The sequence below is a fragment of the Aedes aegypti genome, chromosome 1 (genome assembly GCF_002204515.2).
Source record: "Aedes aegypti strain LVP_AGWG chromosome 1, AaegL5.0 Primary Assembly, whole genome shotgun sequence".
Taxonomy (NCBI): domain Eukaryota; kingdom Metazoa; phylum Arthropoda; class Insecta; order Diptera; family Culicidae; genus Aedes; species Aedes aegypti.
This window is the reverse complement of record NC_035107.1, coordinates 156,457,523-156,482,924: the sequence shown is the minus strand read 5'-3', so window position 1 is coordinate 156,482,924 and position 25,402 is coordinate 156,457,523. Positions and strand designations below refer to the sequence as shown.

The 25,402-nt window shown below is 38.6% G+C and overlaps 1 protein-coding gene across 1 annotated transcript in view; it reads right to left on the bottom strand.

Annotated features, from left to right (window-relative positions):
• Positions 1-6,620: 6,620 nt before the first annotated feature.
• LOC5571583 (E3 ubiquitin-protein ligase UBR1) overlaps positions 6,621-25,402 on the bottom strand; it is an 84,083-nt gene continuing 65,301 nt past the window's right edge. The window contains exons 8-11 of the mRNA XM_021851835.1: positions 15,764-15,875; positions 15,568-15,696; positions 13,938-15,133; positions 6,621-8,083 (exon numbers count right to left, since the gene is read on the bottom strand). Of these exons, the coding sequence (XP_021707527.1) occupies positions 6,868-8,083; positions 13,938-15,133; positions 15,568-15,696; positions 15,764-15,875 (2,653 nt within the window). The 3' untranslated portion in view covers positions 6,621-6,867. The remainder of the gene's footprint in view (positions 8,084-13,937; positions 15,134-15,567; positions 15,697-15,763; positions 15,876-25,402) is intronic.

The window sequence follows — 25,402 nt, the reverse complement described above, 5'->3', positions numbered from 1 at the left end:
TGAAAGGAAGTTGATCAAATTCAATGGTTTTCGCAATTATGCCAAAATGGCGATTATGCCAAACGACCGTTATGTCAAACATATGCCATAATGCCGTTTGTAACTGTATGACAAGTTACAAGTTATAAGTTTGTAAGTAGCATACAATGTGACCTTATGACATGACTATTCAGTTAAAAAACATTGAATTCCGTGTTTCCGATTTCAGGAAACTGTGGAATTCATTTGTTTCATAATATTTTTATAATGCCAGCTTATGGAGACTCAACATATGAACTCAATTTAATTCGATAGTGACGAACTATAGAACAACTTTGCTGAAGGCACCAGACTTCATGATTGAGTTAAGATGGCATATAAGTCTGAAATATACCGATATACACTCGGTTTTTGTATGACGATTTGGTTGAAACGTTTTGCTGAAATATGTCATCAAATTACCAGATGGCAGTCAATTGCAGTTCAATTTTAACGTCTTCCAATTTATTTTATACCTCGGGAATAGTGATGGTTCTCTAGTTCGAGGTCAGTGAAATTAACTCAGATAAATTTGTTTGCGAAATTATTCATTTAAATACGATTTATTCGTGCTGTTCGGAATTTGAATCAAGGTGTTCGGAATATGGAATAGAATGAACACAGTGTTCGGCATTTAAACCAAAATGCTGTTTCATACTTTCACGTAAAAACCATACTAAACAAGTTTAAATAAACATTTTTAACGGAACACCCAACAGCTGACAATTAGACTTGGCGAAGAAATTAAAATGTTCACTAATATCAGCTAATTTATGCCTATTAGACGCATTTGAATTTTGGGGCCTTCCTTAGCCGAGTTGTTAGAGTCCGCGGCTACAAAGCAAAGCCATGCTGAAGGTGTCTGGGTTCGATTCCCGGTCGGTCCAGGATCTTTTCGTAATAGAAATTTTCTTGACATCCCTGGGCATAAAGTAGCATCGTACCTGCCACACGATATACAAATGCGAAAATGGCAACATAGGCAAAGAATGCTCTCAGTTAATAACTGTGGAAGTGCTCATTAGAACACTACGCTGAGTAGCCACTGGGACAGAAGTGGGGACGTTAATGCCAAGAAGAAGTAGAAGACGCAACTGAATTCACTGTTGGCCTTAAGTGTTCGGAATATGAATCAAAACGGTATGGGTGCTCATTTGCGCCTCCGAGTGGCACTACTCCGACCTCAGGTATGCTTAGCATTACTTTTGGTAACCAGCAACTTTACTGAAGACATTGGCCTACTATTCGATTTGCATTCTGATATATATAGTGTCCACATCGTTTGGCATAATTTTAAAAAGGAAAATACTGCAGTTGTACACTAATGTCCGGACCATAAGAAGCGTCATAAAATATCATACTCCTTCTGTTTTTCAAATAACATGGCGTAGCTTAGGCGTTGGACATAATTTTGTTAAAAATGCGCTATACAGTCGACTCTCCATAACTCGATATGCAAGGGACCATCGACTTATAGAATTATCGAATTATAGAATATACCGACACAAAAAATCAAAATATCAAAGTGTAGTATTATATTTCGGGATGTTTTTCCTACCCTAGCTGAACAGGAAGTGTGCTGGCGGGAACGTGAACGTATATACTCTACAAAACTCTCCCAAATCACTGAGCCTAAACTGAAGGGATAAGATCTGTTTGTTGAAATCGAGGGGTAATTTCCTATCTCTTTGTTTCATGTATCGTTGCGATCTGAACGGCAATCGATAATAGTTCCTTAATCGATTCTGTAACATTCCTGTAATAAATTGAAAATTCTTATTACTGCCCATTATCACTCAATTCACTTTCAGATCCGTTATCCGAAGGTCTCGTGGGATCACGCTAGTACAACCGCATATTTTGTAAGTCGAATATTCTCTCAAAACGTTTCCCTAATACCCGATAGTCCTCAATATCGGTAACAACATAACGGTTTCTATCCAACACTTTCTTGACTTGATAGGGGCCTTTGAATCGAGGCCTCAGCTTTTTATTCTCACCAACAACCGGAACGCTACGGCTCACGACTAGGTCCCCTCCAAATAAACGGGTTTCAAGCATTTACCATCATGGTTTCGCTTGTTATAATCTTGGATTTTACGCATATGAATAGCCGCTTCATTCCAAAAAGACTTCAGCCAACACAATCTGGAGATTCTAGCAAATCCTGAAAATACTGGACGGCATCATTGGATATTTTACGTAGCTGCAGAACACCAAACAACAGTTTCGACGGTATTGCTCCAGATCCACGGTTTGTTGTATTATTCAAAAGATATTCGGCGTCAATCAAGGCACTATCCCAAGACGAACCGGAGGACTCAACTAGTTTTGCCAATAAGGGTACTAATGTATCTTTCCACTTGCCCATTGGTTTGTGGACAAGCCGTTGCTGCGAGATTATGAACAACCCCATGCGTCTCAACAAAACTTTTAAGGCGAAGTAGGCCGTCATTGAAATTTGTACGCATCGTTGATGATTGCTGCTAATTCATCTCACGATTTCGAATCAAAGAAAATCAGTTGGTTTTGCACTGACCAAGCTGAAAAAGTATCAGCATACTTCAAGCATGTTAGCGCGTACAGTGATACAGTTTCAAGACTGAGTTTTATCACTTTGAAATGCAAGCTAAAAAGTCATCATTGTTTTTTTTTAGTACTTTTATTTGGTTTATTTGTTTATTTGTTGCCAAAACGAATGACGGGCTACTTAGCCTTAAACGCCTGAGAAGTAAAGCATGCTCCACGATCTGTGACAAGTATCCTAGGAGTACTGTAGTTGATGAAATAAGACTTCAAATGCTTCATAACTTCATGCGTGTTCGTCGTCTTGGTAGGATAAAGCTTAATAAATTTGGAAAAACCGTCCACCACCGCCAAAACGTATTTGTTTCCAAAAGGGGCGATTACCTTTATCGATACTCTGAAGTTCTCCATCTGCTTTCCTAGACTTCGGATTGAACATGATACAGGAAATACATTTTTTTCGTGTGTGCAAGAACCTTTTCGGCCATTTTAGGAAACCAGAAAGAACGTTTTATAAAATGTAGAACCTTATCTTTACCAAAATGACCGAGAGAATCATGGAACCTATATATAACCGACTCCTCCATTTCTTCAGGGATATACAGAAGAAGGCGACCGTTATCTGCTTTGTACAACAAGTTATCACGAATCACATAACCAGGAATTTGTCCTTCCTCTACAGACGATTTAAGACGACAAAGCCTTTCATCTTTAATAATAATATAATAATCCATTTATTTATCTTTTGATAATAATATACAGTAACTCATACATACAATTTTATGATGTTATTTATCTATACTTAAATTTAATCCACGTTGCGCAGTTTCTTTTGAATTCAGTGACGCATCTAGCATTTTTGATTTCAGCTGGTAATTCATTAAAAATTCTTATTCCATTATAATACATAGATTTTTGAGTACTAGTCATTGTGAACGGCACAACGCGTAAATCATCACTTCGTCTAGTTCTATGGTTATGAATGTTTCGTCCTCGTAAAATAATATTTGTCAAGTATTCCGGCAAGAGATCATTTGTCAGTTTAAAAATCACAGTCAGCACATTGAAAATAATACGCTCTTTCACAGAAAGCCATTGTAGCACCTCTAACATGTTTTTAATTGGTGTATATCTGTCGCAGTTCAAAATGTATCTCATGAATTTATTTTGCAACCTTTGCAATCGTTTTAGGTGAGTTTCACTTGCTAAGAATAACACTGAAGAGCAATAGTCAATATGTGGTGCCACTAATGTTTTATACAAAAATATTTTGCTCCAAAACGTCAGTGGACTTTTCAAACGAATTAGCATGCCATACTTTCTTGCTACTTTTTTTATTACGCTATCGATATGTGCACTGAATGACAATTTCTGGTCAATTATGACTCCAAGGTATTTAAAGACATCTACTTTTTCTACTTCAACTCCTTCAATATGAATTTTCAGTTCTGTGTAATCCAATTGCTTCTTGTTACTTATAACCATCGATTTAGTTTTCTGGACGTTCAATTTGAGCTTTTTTACTTCTTACTTTAATCTGTGCAACGTACAGAGACGGGGTTGGTGGTCTGATGGCTACCGCTTCTGCTTCATATGCAGAAGGTCATGGGTTCAATCCCAGGCCCGTCCCTTTCCTCGTACTTTGTAGTTGTATATCTCTCACTTGCTTCTATCTTCCATTCTAAATATATCACACTCAAACTATTCGTTCATAGCAAACGCTAGAACCAGAGACGGACAAGAAACCGTTTTCCTAACGCTTCCTACTTCCACGCGCACGCCTTTCTTACGCCTGATATATAGGCAGTCTGCTAACCACAAAAGCCAACCTCTCTGCCATGCCTTTCCCCCAATCCATACACTCCCGCATGAACTGACGTGGATGCAGTGGAATATACGGTCTACGTGGGAGTCAGTTCAATGCATCATCAATTCCTCCCCCTTTCCCTCATTGGTCTGCATTCTGACGTGGCAGGTGCCATTGTTGCCTAAAAATAGAAGATCACCAGCACTTATACACTGAGGATGCCTGTTAGTCCCAAGCAGTCATTCGGTTGGTTCCTTGTGTAAGTGCAGCTGATCTGGCGATACTGGAGTGCATCCACGGGCGGCCAATCAAGCTCAAGCTCAAGCTTACTTTAATCTGTGCAACGTACAATGAATCCTCAAACAAACTTCGACTTCCATGTTCATCTACCTAGCTTTCAACCACCGAATAACGATTGTCGAGTCCGACCAGAAGAAGCTCCTAGAGAACTTCAAATCTAACGCAGAGATGCCCTTTTCATAGTCAGGCGATACCTCGTCGTCCCAGTAGCCACAAATGCTGCATCAGTATTTTTGCTTGCACAACAACGGGAGCGATGATACCAAGCGAGTCGAATAATTACGCAATTGCTGATAAAATATTGCGCTTGATAGCAGGTTGGTTCTTCACCATGAGGGACACATCGAAACGATAGACATCTGCTTCAAGGACCCAGCGTATTCCCAAGGTCTTGATTATTTCACCGGGATCGAACCTCACAGACGATTGTGTCCCAAGCAGCTCAGAGGGAAGTCCGGATAGGACCGGGAGGGAATTCGAACACCATTTACGGAGACGAAAACCTCCCTTTTGTAGCGGATTGGAGAGTTCTTCACGGAGCTGAATTGCGTCTTCAATACTGTAGGCTCCAGCGAGTAGATCGTCGATGTAAGTGTTTTTCTTGATGGCTGTGCTTGCATGCGGGACCCCGCCTTCGTCCTCGACAAGTTGCAGGAGCGTTCGTGTGGCGAGGAACGAAGATGGAGCCAAACCGTAAGTAACGGTGCTCAATTCAAACTGTTGAACCGGAAGCGTACTGTCGAAGCGCCAAAAAATTCTTTGCAACGGACGATCTTGTTCGTGCATCACAATCTGGCGGTACATCTTCTCGATGTCAGACACCAAGCGATTTATTACCTAACAGTTATAGTCATTTGAATTTGAGGTCAATATGACCCCATTGTACAGACAACGTTCTATTTCAAGAAAAAAAACTCGGATAACTATTCTTCAAGATATTTGGAAATAACTCATGCGCAAATACACTCAAAATAATCCAAACGTCATTGCTACGTGAAAATCACGTAGATCATTCCAAATTCATTTTACCTCCACTTCACCTGACTAAGATAAAGATCACTAAGCCATTCATAACCACTAAACAGTGACTCGGTAATTGTTACTGAGGTTACCTATCGCACTTACGGGAAATTCACGTAGGTGCCTAAGCACATTTTGACATCTGCATATTGTACGTACATTCGGTGTTGAGCTCAAATCCTAAGATGGCGCCCGCTTGATTTTTGAAGAACTTCAGAAGCTGCTGAACTTTAAACCCTGTGTAAGATTGATTTCAAGGTAAATATGCTTTGAATACCGAAGAATCCCTGCATTACTTCATATATTATACCTGATTTATAATCTCTATCAATTATAGCACGCGAAGGCTACAACAAGACAGACCAAACTCACAAAATCTAGGAAACAGGATTCAAAATCCTCAATTGTATATAAAAATATCACAATCTTTTAAGTTTGTTTATATTTTTCAATTGGGAATTAGTTTTCTTCCAAAGCCTTTTAGAAATAAGGTTGGTCTTCATTACGGTTAAATTTAATGCAAACCCATCTAGGTCCTATTGAAACGCTTCGTAAAGGCTACCGGAAAATCCACGTAGCACTTACGTGTAGCGCCGGTGGAATGGACGAAGTTCAAAAGTTCATGCGTTCATTCTGGGCTACCTATGATTCACGTACGTGAAAAGTGCGATGAAAAAAATCACGTATGTTTCCACGTAACAAAGACGTTTGGATTATTTTGAGTGAAAAAAAAACTGCGGAAATGCTGAAAAAATTTCACAAATCCGTTTACTAACAAAAAAAGTTACAGTCCTTCAAAATGCTTTGGAGTCATATTGACCCCAGGTTTACCAAATTCGGATGTTATGGTCGCACAGGACACCAAGATAAAACAAATGTAATCAATAAATTAAAAAGGTAACACAATGATTAGGATTTCGGATATCTTACACATACAAGGAACAGATAGTTTAGATGCAAGATATGTATTTACTCACATCATGAAACAGACTTGCATTAAATTCTCTATCAACAGCTGAAAATATAGCGAAACAAAATTACATAAAACATATCTAATATCTAGATGTATTATTCACATAAGTCAGCGCGTTGGAATTACCACTGGTACCTACTACTTGACTTTCTTATTTTTGCGTTCGGTATGCATACATATATCTGCACAATATCAAGATAAACACCTGTATGTTTCTTTATTTTCATAGATTCTGCCACTGTGTTGCGAACAATGTTTGTTGCGTTTCAGTCCGGCGGGTTATTTCCTCATGAATACCGTGACTGAGCCATGTGATGTGCAGTTTCTTATAGCGTTCCCTACATAGTCGCAACGGGTTGCCACGGCGCAATCCTTGATCCGTCTCGCCATACTCATCCAAATAAGGAGCAGGGATGAAACAACCCTTATTCATTCCAAGTAACAATATTTCAGATTCACGAATTCTTAAAAATACTCCGATTCCGGCGCCACATGTATGGACATGATAGGTGCACGAACCTACTGAGCTTTTATCCAGTTCTTTCTGACAACAAAACGATTGGGAGCATAGAATTTCGCCACAGACTAGACACATTGTAGGGTTGCGAGAATCGTCTCGTACATTGTTTGGGCAAGTGAAAGATGATACACTGTTGATCAGATCACTGTAATCTTCCGGGAGATCTATCAGCTGCCGGATGGGTGGTATGGCCTGAATAATTGGAACAATATCTTCTGATTGCTTATTCCGTATATTCTGTTTAACGGCTTGAAGTTCTTGAAGGTTGGCATTGATCAAATTGGATATGAATTGACCGTAAATATCGTTGTTGAAATACGTGCACACGTCTGTTTCCAAGCCTAAATACGAAGCTAGTGCTTCGAAATTGTCTCCACTAGGAAGCTCTACGTCCGTAATAGCATGGAACAATAAGCACGAGCATCTTAGAAAAGTTTGACTTTGTTCTTTGATAGTATTTGCCAAATAATGCCCAATGGAGGTTGGAACATTCTCATCTTCAACATTTGTGTGGTAAATATTATACTTCATAAAAATATTACACAGATTTGTTGATACTTCTTTGTCGCTACCAGTAGCTGTCTCATCGATATCCATGACATTGGAAAATTTCATCTCATGTGTAACGACGATTCTAATTGCATTCACCAGGAACATTGCAGTCAGAATGTCATGGTCGATCACATTTCCTTTGGGTATAGTTTCTTCCTTACTGGCGCTAAACAAAACACATCTAGTTGCGAATATCAACGATGTCATCATGCTGAAGATATCCCACTCCAAGAAGGAGGATCCTCGTTTTCCAAGCAACGTATCGTACAGATCACACATGTAATCGATCAATCCGGGGTTGAATCGCTTAATATTGTTTCCTAACACTGCGGATACCCGAACAAATCCACTCAAGCAAGAAGTGTACCTGAAAGTTAATAAAAAGGTCAATTATTTTGTTATACCTTAAAAAATCTACAAATTTAAAATCACAGCAAACATAAACAACGCGATCAATGAGAGGGGGGATCAATGATGATTATCCCGAATTTGTTTTTTGATGTTTAAGTTTTGCAATTTTTATGCATAAATCTGAGATAATTTGGTATTGCAATATACAATATGAATGGTTTTGCAGTTTTGAACGTATTTAAGAGAAGGGGGATTTGAAAAAGTGTTTTTTTGTGTATACTAATCAAACATTTTATGTTCTTGTGAAGACCTCTACTGTTCCTAGAAATAATTTCTGGCTACGCCACCGCAACATATAAATAAAACAACGAAAAAAGATAACATTTAAGTTCGTTTATCGAGGATTTCAATTTTTTTTCCTAGTGATTCGATTATCCGGAGTGAAAAAATACTCCGGATAATCGAGTCCGACCTGTACTACTTTGCGCATGCGCGAGCAATATATTAGGGTTAAATGCCGCCTATAAGAGAACAAGTCGGCATTGCTCCAATCGCTATCAACAACAAGTTCAACGAGACCTTACAGCAAAACCGAAATCTTTTTGGAGGTAGGTACGTGAATGAGCAGAGAAAATTGTCTGTTCTGCCTCCAACATTAGTTTTAAATGGAGATGTCGCTCAAAGCGTTTGTCAACTCTTCGCTAATTCCTGAGGAACTCGTTACTCAAGCCGCCAGCAACGTTCCGTTGGTCAACGATTCGTCTTTTTATTTACTTTCACCGCCTTTTTATTGAATTTCTAGCCACATCCAGAATTCCTCAAGGCAGCCACTTGGGACCGTTAATATTTTTGATAAACTTCAACGATGTTCATTAAATTCTCAAGGGGCCTCGATTATCCTCCGCTGATTATTTAAAGATCTATCGACGATTTTTTTCGGACTACGACGCAATATGCCTTCAGCAGGATCTTCATGCATTTGCCAACTGTTGTACCCTTAACCGAATTACCGTTAATCCTGGGAAATGTTCTGTGATTTCTTTTGCCCGTATACGTAGGCCTGTTTCTGGCACGAACTCTTCAACACTGTGAATCAGCGCGTTGACAGTGTGACAGATCTTGGAATGATACTTGATCCACAACTCACTTTCAAACACCATGTGGCGTACGTAGTTGCGAAGGCATCAAGGACATTGGGCTTCATATTTTGCGTTGCCAAAGATTTTACTAGCGTATACTGTCTGAAGTCGCTGTACTGCTCGCTGGTTCGATCAACCCTTGAATATTGCAATGTAGTTTGGAATCCCGACTACCAGAACGGATCTGACAGGATTGAATCAGTACAGCACCGCTTTATTCGCTTCACTCTCCGTCAGCTTCGGATGCCGAGTTACAGAAGTTGGTGCCAACTAATTAATTTCGAGACTCTTCAGTTACGTAGGGACATCGCACGAACTATGGTTGTAGCAGACACATTGCAGGGGAGAATCAACTGTCATGGACTTCTGCAGTCACTTGATTTGAAGAGGGTGCCCAAGAGTATTACGAAACAATATGATGCTTCGACTTCCATCGACTTTGGACAACAGATCGCCTATATTGGCATGAGAGCGGTTACATTTGAATTCGAATGTCGGTTTACTTTTGTATTTTTTGATTTGGCTGAAATTTGGCATATGCTTTCTTTATACCCAAAAATGCCTATTTGCATCATCGGTTCGCCATTTTTACCCTAGCGTTACTTTTGAGAAGGGCCTAAGAAAAAAAGCCTTAACAATTTTCAAAAAATTATAACTTAGAAACTATTTGTCTGATCGGTTTGGTGTCTTCCGCAAAGTTTTAGGTTATTGTTGGAACTATCTGGAAAAAATATACACTGTAAAAAAAATGTTGAATTTTTTTTTATTTCGAAAATAAAGCTTAAAAATCATTTTTTTCAAAAATCGTTTTTTTTTATTTTTTTATATTTTTATATTTTAAAGTAGACAAAAAATGGAGTTTTTTGCACAGTGGGTCAAGATGGAGAAATCATGGACAAAAAAGTTTTTTTAAAGAAGGTTGATTTTTCAATATGGTCTAAATCAGTGATTCCCAAAGTGGGCGAATTCGCCCCCCTGGGGGCGATTTTCAGGCTCAAGGGGGCGAAAATTTGTAAAACAGAATTTAGGGGGCGAAAAATCTAGAAAGGGGGCGAAAAAGCTAGCACGGGAGTATTTGAAAATAATTACTCAAAACCTTTGGAGGACACACATCTGAAAGTTAATCAACTCTAAACTTAACTATTCCCAGGACTATTTTACCTTAGATCGTTATATCAAAGACACATAATAGACCTCCATGTCCTTTGCAGTGGCCCAAAATCTGAGCCCGAGTGGGACGGACCTGGTTATATCTCTAATCATGGACATTTTAAAATTATGATAGACAACATTACATCACTGTCAAACACAAAATATTTGTGTTATGCATTGAGGTTTTTAAGTATCATGTGAGTTTTAAGAATGGTCAGCATTTGAGATTTTCACAAGATTTTTGCAGATGCCCAATATTTAATATAAGGACCTTTTTTTGTATGTGAACTTTAAAGGCTGGAAGGGATTATTTCTGGCATCCAGCTTTTTACAAAAAAAATCTACAGTACAAATTTTGGATAAAGAAAAACGTTCCCAGAAACGTCAGACATTTATTATTCACAATTTCTGAAAATTATTGCAGTAATTTTTTAAATAGCAGATAAATCAATATCATATATTCACGGGGTGAGTTCTTCCAAAAACGAACAATTGCGAACAGAATCAATGCAGTTCACCCAAATATGACATATCCATGCAAAAATAAATGCGATTGCTCGAAAAGCATTGCATTTGGTTAAGATTTGGAGAACTTCGCCCCCGAATTTGAGTTGAAACTGGACCGAACTTTTATCATCTGATTCAATGGACGCAAGATATTGTAAAAAATATTATTATAAATTACAGTCCAGGTTACCGATATGGAAGAAAATATTTTTCAATGTACAATGTACATAATAGTTATTGTATTAATATTCTTTGGATATCGGAGTCGAGTGCATTTTTTTTGACCTTATCAAAATATTTTAATCACATTTCTGGGGGGCGATTCCAGATAAATATTGGCCTCAAGGGGGCGAAAGTTGAAAAGGTTTGGGAAGCACTGGTCTAAATAAACTTTTTGAATGCTTTTCGACCCGATTTTATAAAAGTACGCAAAATTTGCAACAAAAAAGGTATATGAGAAAATTTTGCTAATTGCTACAGTTTCCGAGATACAGCGATTTTAAAATTAAATTTACTGGAAAATCATTTTATACTTCATTGTTCTAAGCTATCTTTTACTTTTCACTTGATTATCACTTGCTTGTGTCTTTGCTGCATCAGCTCTTTTTTATACCAACATGGGTACTTGAATCAACTATTAGCTACGTTTCTGTCCGACCACAAAAATATACCAACGTGCTGTACTTTAAAAAACATCAGGTATATTTGTGTGAGACAACTGGGCACGTTACTCCTCTACTCATAAAGCTTTTGTTTTCGAATGGAAATATTTCATTATCTTAAATCGATATAAATGCATTTCACGTATTGATTGCTTTATATTGTTATTTCTTTAACTTTTAACATTTTGTTCAATATTTTCTTGATAATTACATATCAAAATATCACAATGTTGAATGTGGAAGTTGTGTTTCGTTAAAAAAAATAAATACATCATTTTTACAGGGCACATTTTTTATTTCGCCTCATACATACCATGAAAAATTACCAAATCAATATTTTTTCAAACATTTTAATCAAAAATTATCTGCTCTTTCAGACAATGAACAAATTTCTAGGCTTATGCGCCTCGAAAAACATTCGAAAATGACCGAAAATTGAAAATTATATCATAATTTTGTATTGAAATCGCTGTATCTTTAAAACGGTAAAAGTTAGCCTGATTTTCCCGTATACCTTTTTTGTTGTAAATTTTGCGCACTTTCATAAATTTGAGTTGAAAAACATTTAAAAAGTTTATTATGACCATTTTCAAAAATTCACCTTTTTTTAAAAAATCATAGCTTTTTTGTCCATTATTTCTCCATCTTGACCCACTGTGCAAAAGACTTCATTTTTGTTACTTAAATAAAAAAAAAAAACGATTTTGAGAAATTGATTTTAAGCTTTATTTTCGAAATATAAAAAAATTACAACATTTTTTTTACAGTGTATATTTTTTCAGATAGTCCCAACAATAACCTAAAACTTTGCGGAAGAAACCAAACCGATCGGACAAACCGTTTCTAAGTTATAATTTTTTGAAAATTATTAAGGATTTTTTTTCTTAGGCCCTTCTCAAAAGTAATGCTAGAGTCAAAATGGCGAACCGATGATGCAAAAAGGCATTTTTGGGCATAAAGAAAGCATGTGCAAAATTTAATCCAAATAAAAAAATATAAAAATGAAATTTGGGAAAAAAAGTCGTCATTTTCTGTGGAACCGCTCATGAAACGAGTGTTTAACAGGTTTCGCTTGTAAAAATTGTGAAAATTTCAAATATTATCAACAATCTTAATGACAATATTTTACATGAACTGTGGGTATGTGCCCAACCTTACCATTTGGCGTAGAAAACATCAAAATATATTGTCTATTTTGATTTCTATAATTTTTAAAATTTGCGCTAGGCCTTAAATGATTCTTAATTGTGGAACTTGTGTACCATCAGTGCACCAGTATCCGCTCATACTCCAGTAGCCCGCTCACACAGAAAAAGATAATTTTGCACAAAGTAAATTTGAAAACTTTAGCCGCTATACGGTTGAAATCGACAAAATGAATCATACTGTGCGCATTTGTTTGTGTATTTACTCAAATTACCTTACTTTTTAAGCTCGTGAGCGGGCTACTGGAACATGAGCGAGTACTGGTACGTTGACGGTATGCCAAAATCACGCACAATTTTAATTTTGGACTTTTGATCGCTACTATTTTAACCCGTATAGGCCTGAGTGCAAACAAAAATTCTAAAACCCTTACCGCTCAGCGAATTTTTAATGGATTCAAGTGATTGTTTGTCGGTATACTGGCACACATATCTAGTTTCTAGAAGTGCACAGAGGAACGCGGAAATATTCCTGTGGCCGGAGTTATTCCAGTGGATCACTGGGTCAGGTCGTGTGAGAAGGGTACTGTGCGTTTGTGCCCCTGGAGGTAGGCAAATTCCATGTCACAGATAATTTCCGGAATCGACTATAATGTGGCCATTATAGTTCAGGGCATTACGTCCGAATGGCCACATCCGGTATATTTTAAGGTGATTATAAAACGAAGCCAAACTTTAAATTTTCAAGTGCACAAGACGAGAGTATCTGACAACAGTTCGCGTTGAAAACCAATCAAATTGCTCGCTTGCTGGTGGTGACCAATGGGATAGATTTTGAACGCGGAGCGCTGTTTGGTTTTCAAGTCTTGTGCTCTTGAAAATTTGAGGTGTGGCTTCGTTCTATAATCACCTTAAACGATGCAAAACTCTTCATTTATAATGTTGAATATCATATCTTAATGATTTATGCAAATCCAAATGATTGTCATTGCAAATATATAAAGTTTACTTGGTATGTCCCAACAAATAGCCATATTCTACCCGACTTGACCCAGTGACCCACCGGAATAACTCCGGCCACAGGAATATTTCCGAGTTCCTTTGACTACTTCTAGAAACTAGAAATGTGGGCCAGTGAACTGACAAAAAATCATTTGAATCCGTTTAGAATTCGCTGAGCGGTGAGGGTTTCAGTATTTTTGCTTTCACTCAGGCCTATACGGGTTAAACGTAATTTAATGGATTGTTTCAATGCATGTACTTACCGTATTGAAAGTTCTCCACTAAGTTTCTTGTCCGTAGCTCTCAGCAACATTTCCAACGATTCTATTGTGTAAGCACACGACAGCCATGTGACGAGATATTCTTCAAAGTTTCTAGATGTTGACGGGAAGGGAGCTACGTCGTGAACAGCGGTGCAAAATTTATTAATGTACTCTTCAATGGAATCCCGAACTAACGATTGTGTATGACAATCATTTTTGTCTACAGCAATGCCTAATGCAGCTGATAATTTTGGGAGAATTGCTTCCTCATAAACACGCATGCAATTTTTGTTGACCTGCTCTTCAATGTCGGCTTCGGCTTCTTGCTGAGTTTCCATCTGGCTGGTGTTGGCATTCCTTAGGGTCACAGAAAACTCCTCCATCAATGTATTCCAATTTTGGAAATCGATTGCATCGGGTATTGGTTTAATGGAATTAGTGTTTTCATTAAACGTTCCAAGCGCTGGCAAAAGTGGTAGCAGTGCGTTACTTAAAAACCGACAAAGTGGACACAGAAATTCTCGTTTTTCTATATCGAACAGTACCGGAGTTCGATTGCGGTATGGTCGACGGTTTTCTTTAATCATTTCGTTGCTGAAATATTTTTCAAAGCAAGATGCATGCATAACGTGTCCACAAGTGCTGACATGTGGTGAAGGATGGATGCTGGTTTCCAAGTACTTAAGTTGCCCTTGATCATCTGTTTGCTGATAACGAGACAGTACACTCGATTTCTGCACAAATGCGGCATATACCATGCATTCTTCGGTTTTAGTAACCGAGGATTCTTCCGAACAGAGAATACACCGATGACGAGCCTCTTCAACGCGTTGGATTTTTCGTTTCAAACCAACACATGCCTGTTCGCCAGTTTCTTCAGTAGTGGCTTGCCAATCCATGCTGCTGCATCCTGCCTCCTTTTCGTCATCGCTATTGTTCTCGAACAGTTCAGCATTAGATGTCATAAAGTTTTTCTGGGCGTTCTGCATCTGGGCCAATATCTGGGCGCGCCTTTTGGCTGCCAATTTTGCCCGTTCTTCCTTTTCCAGTCGCTCTGCCTCTATCTGAGTCATTGAAGAAGTTTGAGGCTGCTCGTTGCTCGTGTGATCTTCATCCATTTTTTTATCTTGGAATTTCAGGGATACATCTTTGTATTTCTGTATGACCCATAGAAGGAGATCTCGCTGAGATTCGACCTAAAATGAATAAATAATTTAAAGCTAATAAACATTCAAGTTGCAATTTGTATTTTTGCACCAAGTAATGCATGGCATTCATTTTTAGCAAATATGAGCTTCTTTATAGCTCCTAATTAACTAAAATGGATGTATTATTTAAGGCTCAAGAATTCATCATTCAATCATTAAAAATGAAAAACCAGTTTTTTCGTTCAATTTTAAAGATATCCTTATGAAAATATATTACTGCATTACAGATAGCAAGTGCAATGCAATGATAGATTTTCATAAACATTGCTTCGGGAGTGAGCAAAAAAACTGGTTTTGAAAATTTGTAACACGATGATGGTTATTTTCCTCTTAACCTATTTTCAACTCTTTAAGTGACGAATTATTTGGTGCACAAATGCTGCTAGCATTCTGTATTGTGCTTAACAAAAGTTTTTTCTTACCCTTGCACTGTTGACCAATTCCTCCAACATGGGAAAAATATTCATCTTTTTGGATCGCTCAATGAACTTCAGAAAAGCATAGTTGCCAGATTCCTCTTCTTGAATAGCATAGCCGATTAGGTGTAGAGTCTTTAAAGGGAAACACAGATTGTAGATTAAAGAGGAACAGTTTATTTAATAATATTGCATATCTTACCCGCTGAACGTGACTTTCCGAGAATGTGATCGCTTTAAGGTCAAGAGCTCGTTTAAGCACAGTCTGCATTATAAGAAGCATTACATCGCATTGCAGCAAATTAGCAATCATGCTGAAAAGAAACATTGTTCATAAGTAGTATTAGAATACATTCAAACATCCATAGCTCGACACCCCGAGCAGAGCAGATGCTCCGACTGCTTTTAAAATCTTAACAAAATCATATCAATCGTTCAACAATTACGTAAACGCTGATACGACCCCCTCGGTCGTATATCAGAAAATCTTGTTTTTTTTTCTTTCAAGTGAAGGAGGATGGCTTGGGTAGAATCTCACGTAAGATTTTGTAGAATCAGTCAATCAAGTGTTTTACAATTGTTAGTTATAATTGCCGTAAAGATGCTATTCACCGCTCATGGCGTTTTTTTTTCAGGGGGACGCAATTTGGCATAAAATAATTTAGCATAACGGTCGTTTGACATAATAGTTATTTGACATAATGAACATTTGGCATAATCATTGAAAACTGAGTTTCTATGTTTTTGGCGTTACCATTGCTAACATTCTCATATGTGATTTTCCCTTCTTTTGGTCATAGGCTGTTCTTTCTCATTAGGGGAAGGGGTGGTAAAATGAACACCATAAGGATATCATCTTGTTTCTGATAGAAAAACGAGGAATGTGTATGGTTCTATTGCACAACATCAAATATAGGGATGTTATCTATAGGCCTTCCTTAGCCGAGTGGTTAGAGTCCGCGGCTACAAAGCAAAGCCATGCTGAAGGTGTCTGGGTTCGATTCCCGGTCGGTCCAGGATCTTTTCGTAATGGAAATTTCCTTGACTACCCTGGGCATAGAGTATAATCGTACCTGCCACACGATATACGAATGCGAAAATGGCAACTTTGGCAAAGAAAGCTCTCAGTTAATAACTGTGGAAGTGCTCATAAGAACACTAAGCTGAGAAGCAGGCTTTGTCCCAGTGAGGACGTAATGCCAAGAAGGAGGAGGAGGAGATCTATAGCAGCAACACGAATTCAGACTGAAATAGCTAAATTTTCACATATTTCTATCGCTAGCAAAAAACGATGCAAATGTTCATTTTACCTGCACTATGTGGGTTAAATGAACAACTGTTGGTGGTAAAATGAACATCATGCAAAAAACGTGAGCAAACCAAACATTTTTGAAAATTTTCATTGCATTTCCCAAAATGCATCCGATAATGATTGTAACCCATTTAAAAAGAAATCTAAAAGTATCAGATTTGACATCATATCATAACGATATTTACCTTACTGAAAAACCTCAAGACTCCCGAGCTAAATGTTACGTCAGTTTTAATTTTCAAACGTGGTTTTCTAAAATCTTAGTTTTCGTTGATATTTTCACTTCAATTGACCTCCGTACCAATCCGAACACTCCGATTTATGCTCTAAATCGTCCGTACGTGATAGAAATTCAATCAAATTTGTTTTTTTCTCGATAAAAGGCACGGTGTTCATTTTACCACCACTTCCCCTACGTCGTTAAATTAGTGGTTTGCATTGTAACTACAGTGGGATCCCGTTTTTGGCATGCTCCGATTTTGGCACTCCTCGATTTTGGCAACAAAATGGATCCGTTTTTGGCAACATTTTTTAATACCGTTAAAATTTGTAAATTTTTGTCAATATTATCGTGTCTGTTGCCTTAGTCATTTGAATAGCATGTCAACTCCACATCGATTAAATTCCAGAGCTCCATTTTCGTCGATATTTCCCCAAATCTCACCAACTACTAAGGACTCGCGTACGCGCTTATTTACTTCAGAATGGTCATTGGTCATACATTGACAACGTTTCATGAGGTAGGCATTCATATTGAGTGACCAGCCCACTTGAGTCTGCCAGTAGGTGCTACAAAAAAAAAACACTTTTCTTCAAATTTGGAACAGCTTGTTTGAACAAAGCACCAGCACCGACATAAGAGCAACAAAAAATCTATGGCTCACACAGAGTTACAATCATAAATCTTGTCTCATCTTTTTGGCTCACTGTCTTTATTATTATGGATTTACATACATTGCGCATGTAAAGACACACCGCAATAATAGATACAAATATGTACAGCAAAATGTCGTGTATCATAACTTTTAATAAAATTCATTATCATTCAAACTTATTCGCAATGATAATAATTCTTCGAGCTGTTTAGTATAATTCCTATAAGTAGATGAAAAAACCGAATTTAGTACTATACAATTTAATTCCACTAGAGTTTGTATCCTTTGCCAGATACGCGTATTTCGATTTCAAGTGTAAGGCCGTCTTCAGTGTCGTGTACTAGAGTCGAGTGTAGTACACGAAACTGAAGACGGCCTTACAGTTTAGGTCGAAATACGCGTATCTGTCAAAGGATACAAACTCTAGTGGAATTAAATGGGGGGGACGCGATTTGGCATAAAGCCGTTTGGCATAAAATAATTTGGCATAACGGTCGTTTGGCATAATAGTCATTTGGCATAATGGACGTTAGGCATAATCATTCGAAACTGAGTTGCTATGCTTTTGGCATTACCATTGCTAACATTCTCATATGTGATTTTCCCTTCTTTTGGTCATAGGCTGTTCTTTCTCATTACGTCGTTAAACTAGTGGTTTGCATTGTGACTTCTAACATTTTCATTGACAATTTTGCCTTCTTTCCTACGTTGGCATTATAACTACTAATATTTTCATCGACGATTTTCCCTTCTTTTGATCATCAAATCTTCTTTTAAGTAGCACTATTTAAATTTCTTATTTATTTTCTTTTATGCCAAACGTCCATTATGCCAAATGACCATTATGCTAAATGACCATTATGCCAAACGACTTTATGCCAAATGGCTTTATGCCAAATGACTTTATGCCAAACGGGGTAGCCCCAATTAAATGATACAGTACTAAATTTCGTTCGGTATTGGTGTGTATATTGATCTTTCTGCGTCAACTATTTAAAGCTACATTCCCTCTTTTCTATAGACTCTGTAAGGCGTTAGATCTGTTAAGAGACGATCCAGAATTCTGGACAAGATTGTTAATCAAGGATACGGGTCTCAACATCATCAAAATGGTCCTTACGAGCTGAGTCTATGAGTTTCCTAACTTTACCCTGGAGAATCCTTAAGGGATTATTGGTTCTTGTGGTACTTTTCAGAAATTTTAACGAATTCAAGAGGATATCTGCAGATTCCAAGTGGACACTGAGGGCTTCTTGAGGGATCCTTAGAGTGTATAATTGCTTATGGAGAATTATGTTCAAAATCTGATGATTCCTAATAAACTCTAGGGCATCCTGTAAATTTTAAGCGGGATAATGTGAATGTGAAAGCTTGGGGATTTTGAAAAGGTTCCCAGAGGAATTTGAGATGTGCTAGTGGTAGCCTAATAATAAAAAAAACTTAAAATGTTTTTTTTTCATCGGAGACTTGAGAATTTTCAGCAACATCGTAGCGGAATTTTTTTTTTTTTTTTTTTGTCGGTTGCGATAGGGGTAGTACTGGCACTCTTAATCTGCCCTAAGCTCCTTCCCAGCATTTGCTTTTATAAGCCTCTATTGCGTTCATCACACAGACGTTCCTAAGCAATGTTGCTCAAATGGTCACTGTGTACCCTAGCAGCAATCAGCCCTTACCGTAGTTTTGCAGTCTAGTAGTTCAGACCTGGGAGGGAGAAACCAATACAAAATTTCTCTACGTCACAGTGAGCCGAGATTTTGCTTTCACGAACTGTCACTGTGAGCCCAGATCTCAAACAATGGACAAACATGATAAAAGCGCATAATTAGCCTAAGCATATTTTTGCATTTCATCAAAAGTAGCAAAAATCGAATTAGAATCAATTCATGCACATTCAAAAGTAACGTCACGAGAGCACCGTTAATTCTTATTGAATGTAACGTATTGGAATGAGGCTTTTTTTACTGTTTTCATTAAAACTGAAAATTAAACGCATAGAAAACTGTGGCCCTTTTACAATGTTTGTCCAGAAAGATCGAAGGCACACAACAATTGAAAACTAGCGATTTTCACTAAGCCTGCCTTGATTGTCGTTAGCAAACTGGAGTTATCTTGCAATTTGGAAAACAATTGTATCCAATTTCGTGTGTAGTATCGGTGCCTCCCTCCCAGGTTCAGACTACTATCAAACTATGATAAGGCCTGAAATGCTACTAGAGTGGTTAAAGTGAAGAACGAAATAGTTTTATTAAAAGGTCCTCATTCCCCATTTCATTTCATCACTCACTATCGTCACTTTTATTTTCGACACTATCACGTACCTATATCACCCATTATCACTCAACAACTTTCGTAATACACTTCAGATATACTTTCCATTATATCACTTTTCTTATCACACCATTTTCATATAAATTCATTGTTATTACCATTTACCATCTGTTAGCATTACTAAGTTAAGTAATTAAAAGATATTCAATTTAAATGTTTCATTATTTTTGTTGCTGTAGAGTCATTACTATTCAAACTACAATTTAGCACTATCACGAAAGTTACAGTAAAACAAAATCACTTCGATCCATTCTTCTGCACTCGCTGTCATTATTAACACTTTCATCATGAATGTTTGAAGAACTAGGCAATAATGTTTATATTCAGAGAAATGATTGCAAAATGTATTATGGCCTTTAATAAATTAGTAGAGTTCACATCATTATACATCATCATTATTATATTTTTAACAAAACTATCAGAATCACTTCTAATTTCATTTTCAAATTTTCTTCACCATTGATTTTATTATAAAGTCACTATTAGCACCCTCACAATCACTAAATTTAATAACAATGAGTGTTACCCGCAGTTCCACCAAACACTCATTCATTTGTTGCATTATAAAACGATTGATCACACGTTAGTTTCGAAACTTAACCACCATTACTGATTAGTACAAAAGATGCTACAGCTCGTGGTAAACGAACTAAACCATCAACAACCAGCACTGGTTTATAAGTAACTAATGAGCCCTGGCGGTCCCTCCGTTCGAAGAGGTGATAATATGCCGAAACATATTAACAGATCCTCCGCCTGAATGCAGCCGTTTCATGATAAATCATGAAGCGTTAGAGGTGTGCCAAAGTATTGGGAAGGTGATATGTTTCACAGACGGGTATTATTATGGTGCACCTTCTACTTTGGCACCGTCAAACCCTGTGATCGTGGCCAGGGAGCAACATCGTAGCGGAATTCCAAGATGTTAACTCCTAGCGAAATCCTTAGCAAGATCCTAAAAACTCTATGCGAGATCCTACGGATGCTTCAGAGCTCAAGCGTTTTTTCTGTATATTTCTTTTGAGAACCTGAAGATTCCTATAAGGTTTTTGAGGTTTCATAACAGGATCCTGTAAATTTCAGTTGATTTCATAAGGTAGGTGTAAAACATATATCAAGCTCAATAAAAAAATATATCAAGTAAAAATTAAATTCTACAAAATTACAAGTAACATTTATGCATAATCTCATGCTTATGTTTGCCCTTTTGATTGCAGTAAACCATTCAAATGATGTTATAAATGTTATAAAATGCTTTGCTTTATCAGAAACATAAATTGCAAAAGCAATTCTAATCTTACCGATTTTTTCAAATTTTACGCTAAAGTCCAAAAGTTAAACTGATATTAAATGTTCATTCAATTAGAAAAAAACTAATACCGTTTTACAATACCCAGCGCTTTTGATTCGTAAATACGTCTTTATAAGAAAACAAAAAAAAATCGTGTTCTTTCATAGTTTTAAGAAAATGTCCAGTTCTTGAATAAAGGTCACTTATGCGATTATTGGTTTAACAAGGCCCTCTTATACAAAAATTATACATAAAGCTTCTAAAAAATAATTGAAGACAATGAGGCGTAAAATCGCCACCGCTATAGATTCATAGCATAGTATAATCCTTCGGAAAATGCTTCTAAGTGAACCTTTCCGAAATCTCAACGCCTTATGATTCCATAAAAATGATGTATTAACATTGTAATCATGTTTTCAAAACCAATAGTTGAAAAATAAAATTTGAAATATGGTTTCCGTTTTTGGCACGGTTCCGATTTTGGCAACTGAAAATTCAATCTTTGTTGCCAAAAACGGAATTCCACTGTACTAACATTTTCATTGACAATTTCATTCATGGCATTATAACTACTAACATTTTCATCGACGGTTTTCCCTTCTCTTGATCGCCAGATCTTCTTATAAGTCGCACTATTTAATTTTCTAATTTTTTTTTCTTTTATGCCAAACGTCCATTATGCCAAATGACCACGATGCGAAATGACCATTATACCAACCGACTTTATGCCAAATCACTTTATGCTTTTAAACTGAACTATTTTTGTCAACAAAAATTGCCACAATATAATAGCATACCAAAATGGAGTTCATTACAGTGGAATTCCCTATTGGCTGAAAAAAATCATGCTGTTTACGTCGAAAATTACTTCAAGGGCTGATAGCGGATGGGCAGCAAAATGATAGCGACTTTAACCCCTCTACCGCAGCTTCAGTTTTTACCGCAAAAAATATTCAAATCGCGATAACTTTTTTGTTTCGCTATATTTTTGTACCATTTTTTCATGAGATCTCAAAAAACTCTTCTAATTTAAGAATCCGTGTCAATATTAATCATTGGTGATCTAGTTTTGAAGATATTTCGATGTTCCTTGGGGGACAGACATTCTCCATATAAAATGTCTTTGGCGGCCATTTTGTTTTTGGTAGATTTATCAAAAAAATAAAATATATACAATATCAAATAAAAAGCTACCCTGAAAAAAACACACAAATCGGTTCAGTATTCTTGGAGAAATCTGAAAATTACGATACGAGGTTTGTTTAGAGTTTTCAAGATCTTTATTTGTCCTAGAAACATAAATGCTCATTACTCAAAGACGGCTGTACCAAATCGCTTCATTTTTTCACAACATACTCGCATTAATGTATCATTCCGAGGAATGAATATTCGAATACGATAAAAAAAATCTGTAGCCTGAGATATTCATGTGGGTTATGGCTACGCGTCGGTCCCCCAAGGAATTTTGGAATATCTCCGGTTCAAGATGACCAAGTATCAATATCGATACATATTTTTAAACTAGAAGAGTTTTTTGAGAATTTGTGAAAGAATAGTGCAAAAATATTGAAAAACAAAAGAGGTATCGCAATTTGAATATTTTCGTAACGGTAAAAAATGAAGCTGCCGGTAGAAAGGTTTATGACTAAAATCAAAATAATTTCTTCAAAAACTACGACCATTAGTTGCATAACCGGTATTAAATATGTCTCTTATACTGTATACTTATACCTTTTATACACCAAATCTCGCATAAGCCATTTTTAGCCAAGTGTATAGTTGTGTTACTGAGCAAACGAATGGATTTACACGTAATTTAACCTGTATAACTGCCCATACTTCCCAGGGGCCCAGATAGCCGTAGCGGTAAACGCGCAGCTATTCAGCATGACCATGCTGAGGGTCGTGGGTTCGAATCCCGCTGGTCGAGGATCTTTTCGTAAAGGAAATTTTCTCGATTCCAAGGGCATAGAGTATCTTCGTACCTGCCACACGAATACACACTGCGGCAACAGTGCGAGATTCAGGTGCCCACCGCTGCCGTTCAGCTACGGAAAGGTCCGGCAGGTACTCAGGTGGCCTTAGTACACCTACCTGTGGCGGACGCAAATAAGTCCGCTAAGGTAGGCAAGATCAAGGTTGGTTGGTCAGTATGCTCACTGAACATACATGAGCAACCGGTGATCTGCTTTAGGTGTAGGGAACCAGGACACAAGTCCTGGGGCTGTAAAGGCCCTGATAAGACCAAGTTGTGTAGGCGTTGTGGTGAGGAAGGTCATAAGGCACTAGGCTGCAAGAACCCTCCCAAGTGCTTGATTTGTTCCGGCAAGTCCGTGAACAACAATCATCCAACGGGAGGCTCAAGGTGCCCGACCTTCAAACGAGCCATTAACGAAAAGTCACAGTGCAGGTAACGCAGCTGAACCTGAACCACTGTGACGCAGCTCAGCAACTGCTGTACCAGGCAGTTGCTGAGTGGGGGACGGACATCGCCATCATATCGGACCCATACCGAGTACCCGCCGGCAACGGCAACTGGGTCGTGGATGGATCCGGAAAAATGGCGGCGATATGGACGACAGGTAAATACCCCGTCCAGGAGTTGGTGTCTACTACCTACGAGGGCTTCGTGATCGCCAAGGTAAACGGGGTCCTCTTTTGTAGCTGCTATGCGCCTCCGAGTTGGTCGACCGAGCGATTCACGCAGATGCTGGACTGCATGACGACCGTGTTGACAGGGCGAAGGCCAGTAGTAATAGCGGGTGACTTCAATGCCTGGGCCGTGGAATGGGGAAGCCGCATCACGAACCAGCGAGATCAAATCCTGCTAGAGGCACTGGCCGTGCTAGATGTCGATCTGGCTAATGTTGGTACCAAAAGTACCTTCAGCCGAAACGGAGCGGAGTCGATTATCGACGTTACTTTTTGTAGTCCTGGCCTAACGAGTAGTTCGAACTGGAGGGTAGACAATGCCTACACTCACAGCGACCACCTGGCGGTTCGCTACAGTATCGACTACAACAACAGCAGGCAGCGCGTAGAGGAAGCGGCTAGGTCACGGCCAAGCCCTCGTAGGTGGAAGACATCGTACTTCAATGACGAAGTACTTAGGGAGGCGCTCCGTCGTGAGCGTAACCTACTCGGCCTAAGCGGGGACGAACTGGTAGCGGTGCTTTCGCGTGCGTGCGATGCGACCATGCCTAGGAAAGTCCACCCTAGAAATGGGAGACCACCGACGTACTGGTGGACTCAAGCAATTGCGAACCTGCGCCGTGCCTGCCTACGGGCCAGGAGGCGGATGCAGCGAGCACGTACCGAGCAGGAGCGTGAAGAACGACGGGCGGTGTTCACCGCTGCCAAAGTCGCGCTGAAGTCCGAGATAAGGGCAAGCAAAAAGGCCTGCTTTGAGAGACTCTGTCAGAGTGCCAACGTGAACCCGTGGGGTGATGCCTACAGGATCGTTATGGCGAAGACAAGAGGTGCAATTGCTCCTACGGAGCAATCTCCACAGATGCTGGAGGGGATCATCGAGGGGCTCTTTCCGCGCCACAACCCTAGCCCATGGCCTCCTTTTGTAGGACAGCCGGGGATTGGGGCTGGCGATGAGGATAGAGTAACCGATGAGGAACTTGTAGGGATTGCAAAATCCCTAAGCATGGGGAAGGCACCAGGTCCGGACGGAGTTCCAAACCTGGCCCTCAAAGTCGCAATCTTGGAGGCTCCCGGTATGTTCAGATCTGCTATGCAGATATGCCTGGACGAGGGAGTATTTCCAGATGCGTGGAAGAGGCAGAGCCTGGTACTATTGCCAAAGGCGGGGAAACCACCTGGTGACCCGTCGGCGTATAGACCAATATGCTTGATTGACACGGCGGGGAAGGTGCTCGAGAAGATCATCCTCAACAGACTGTTGAGGTACACTGAGAGTGTAAATGGTCTCTCAAGCAACCAGTTCGGCTTCCGGAAAGGGAAGTCCACCGTAGACGCTATTCTGACGGTTAAGAAAACCGCTGAGATAGCACTCCAGCGTAAGAG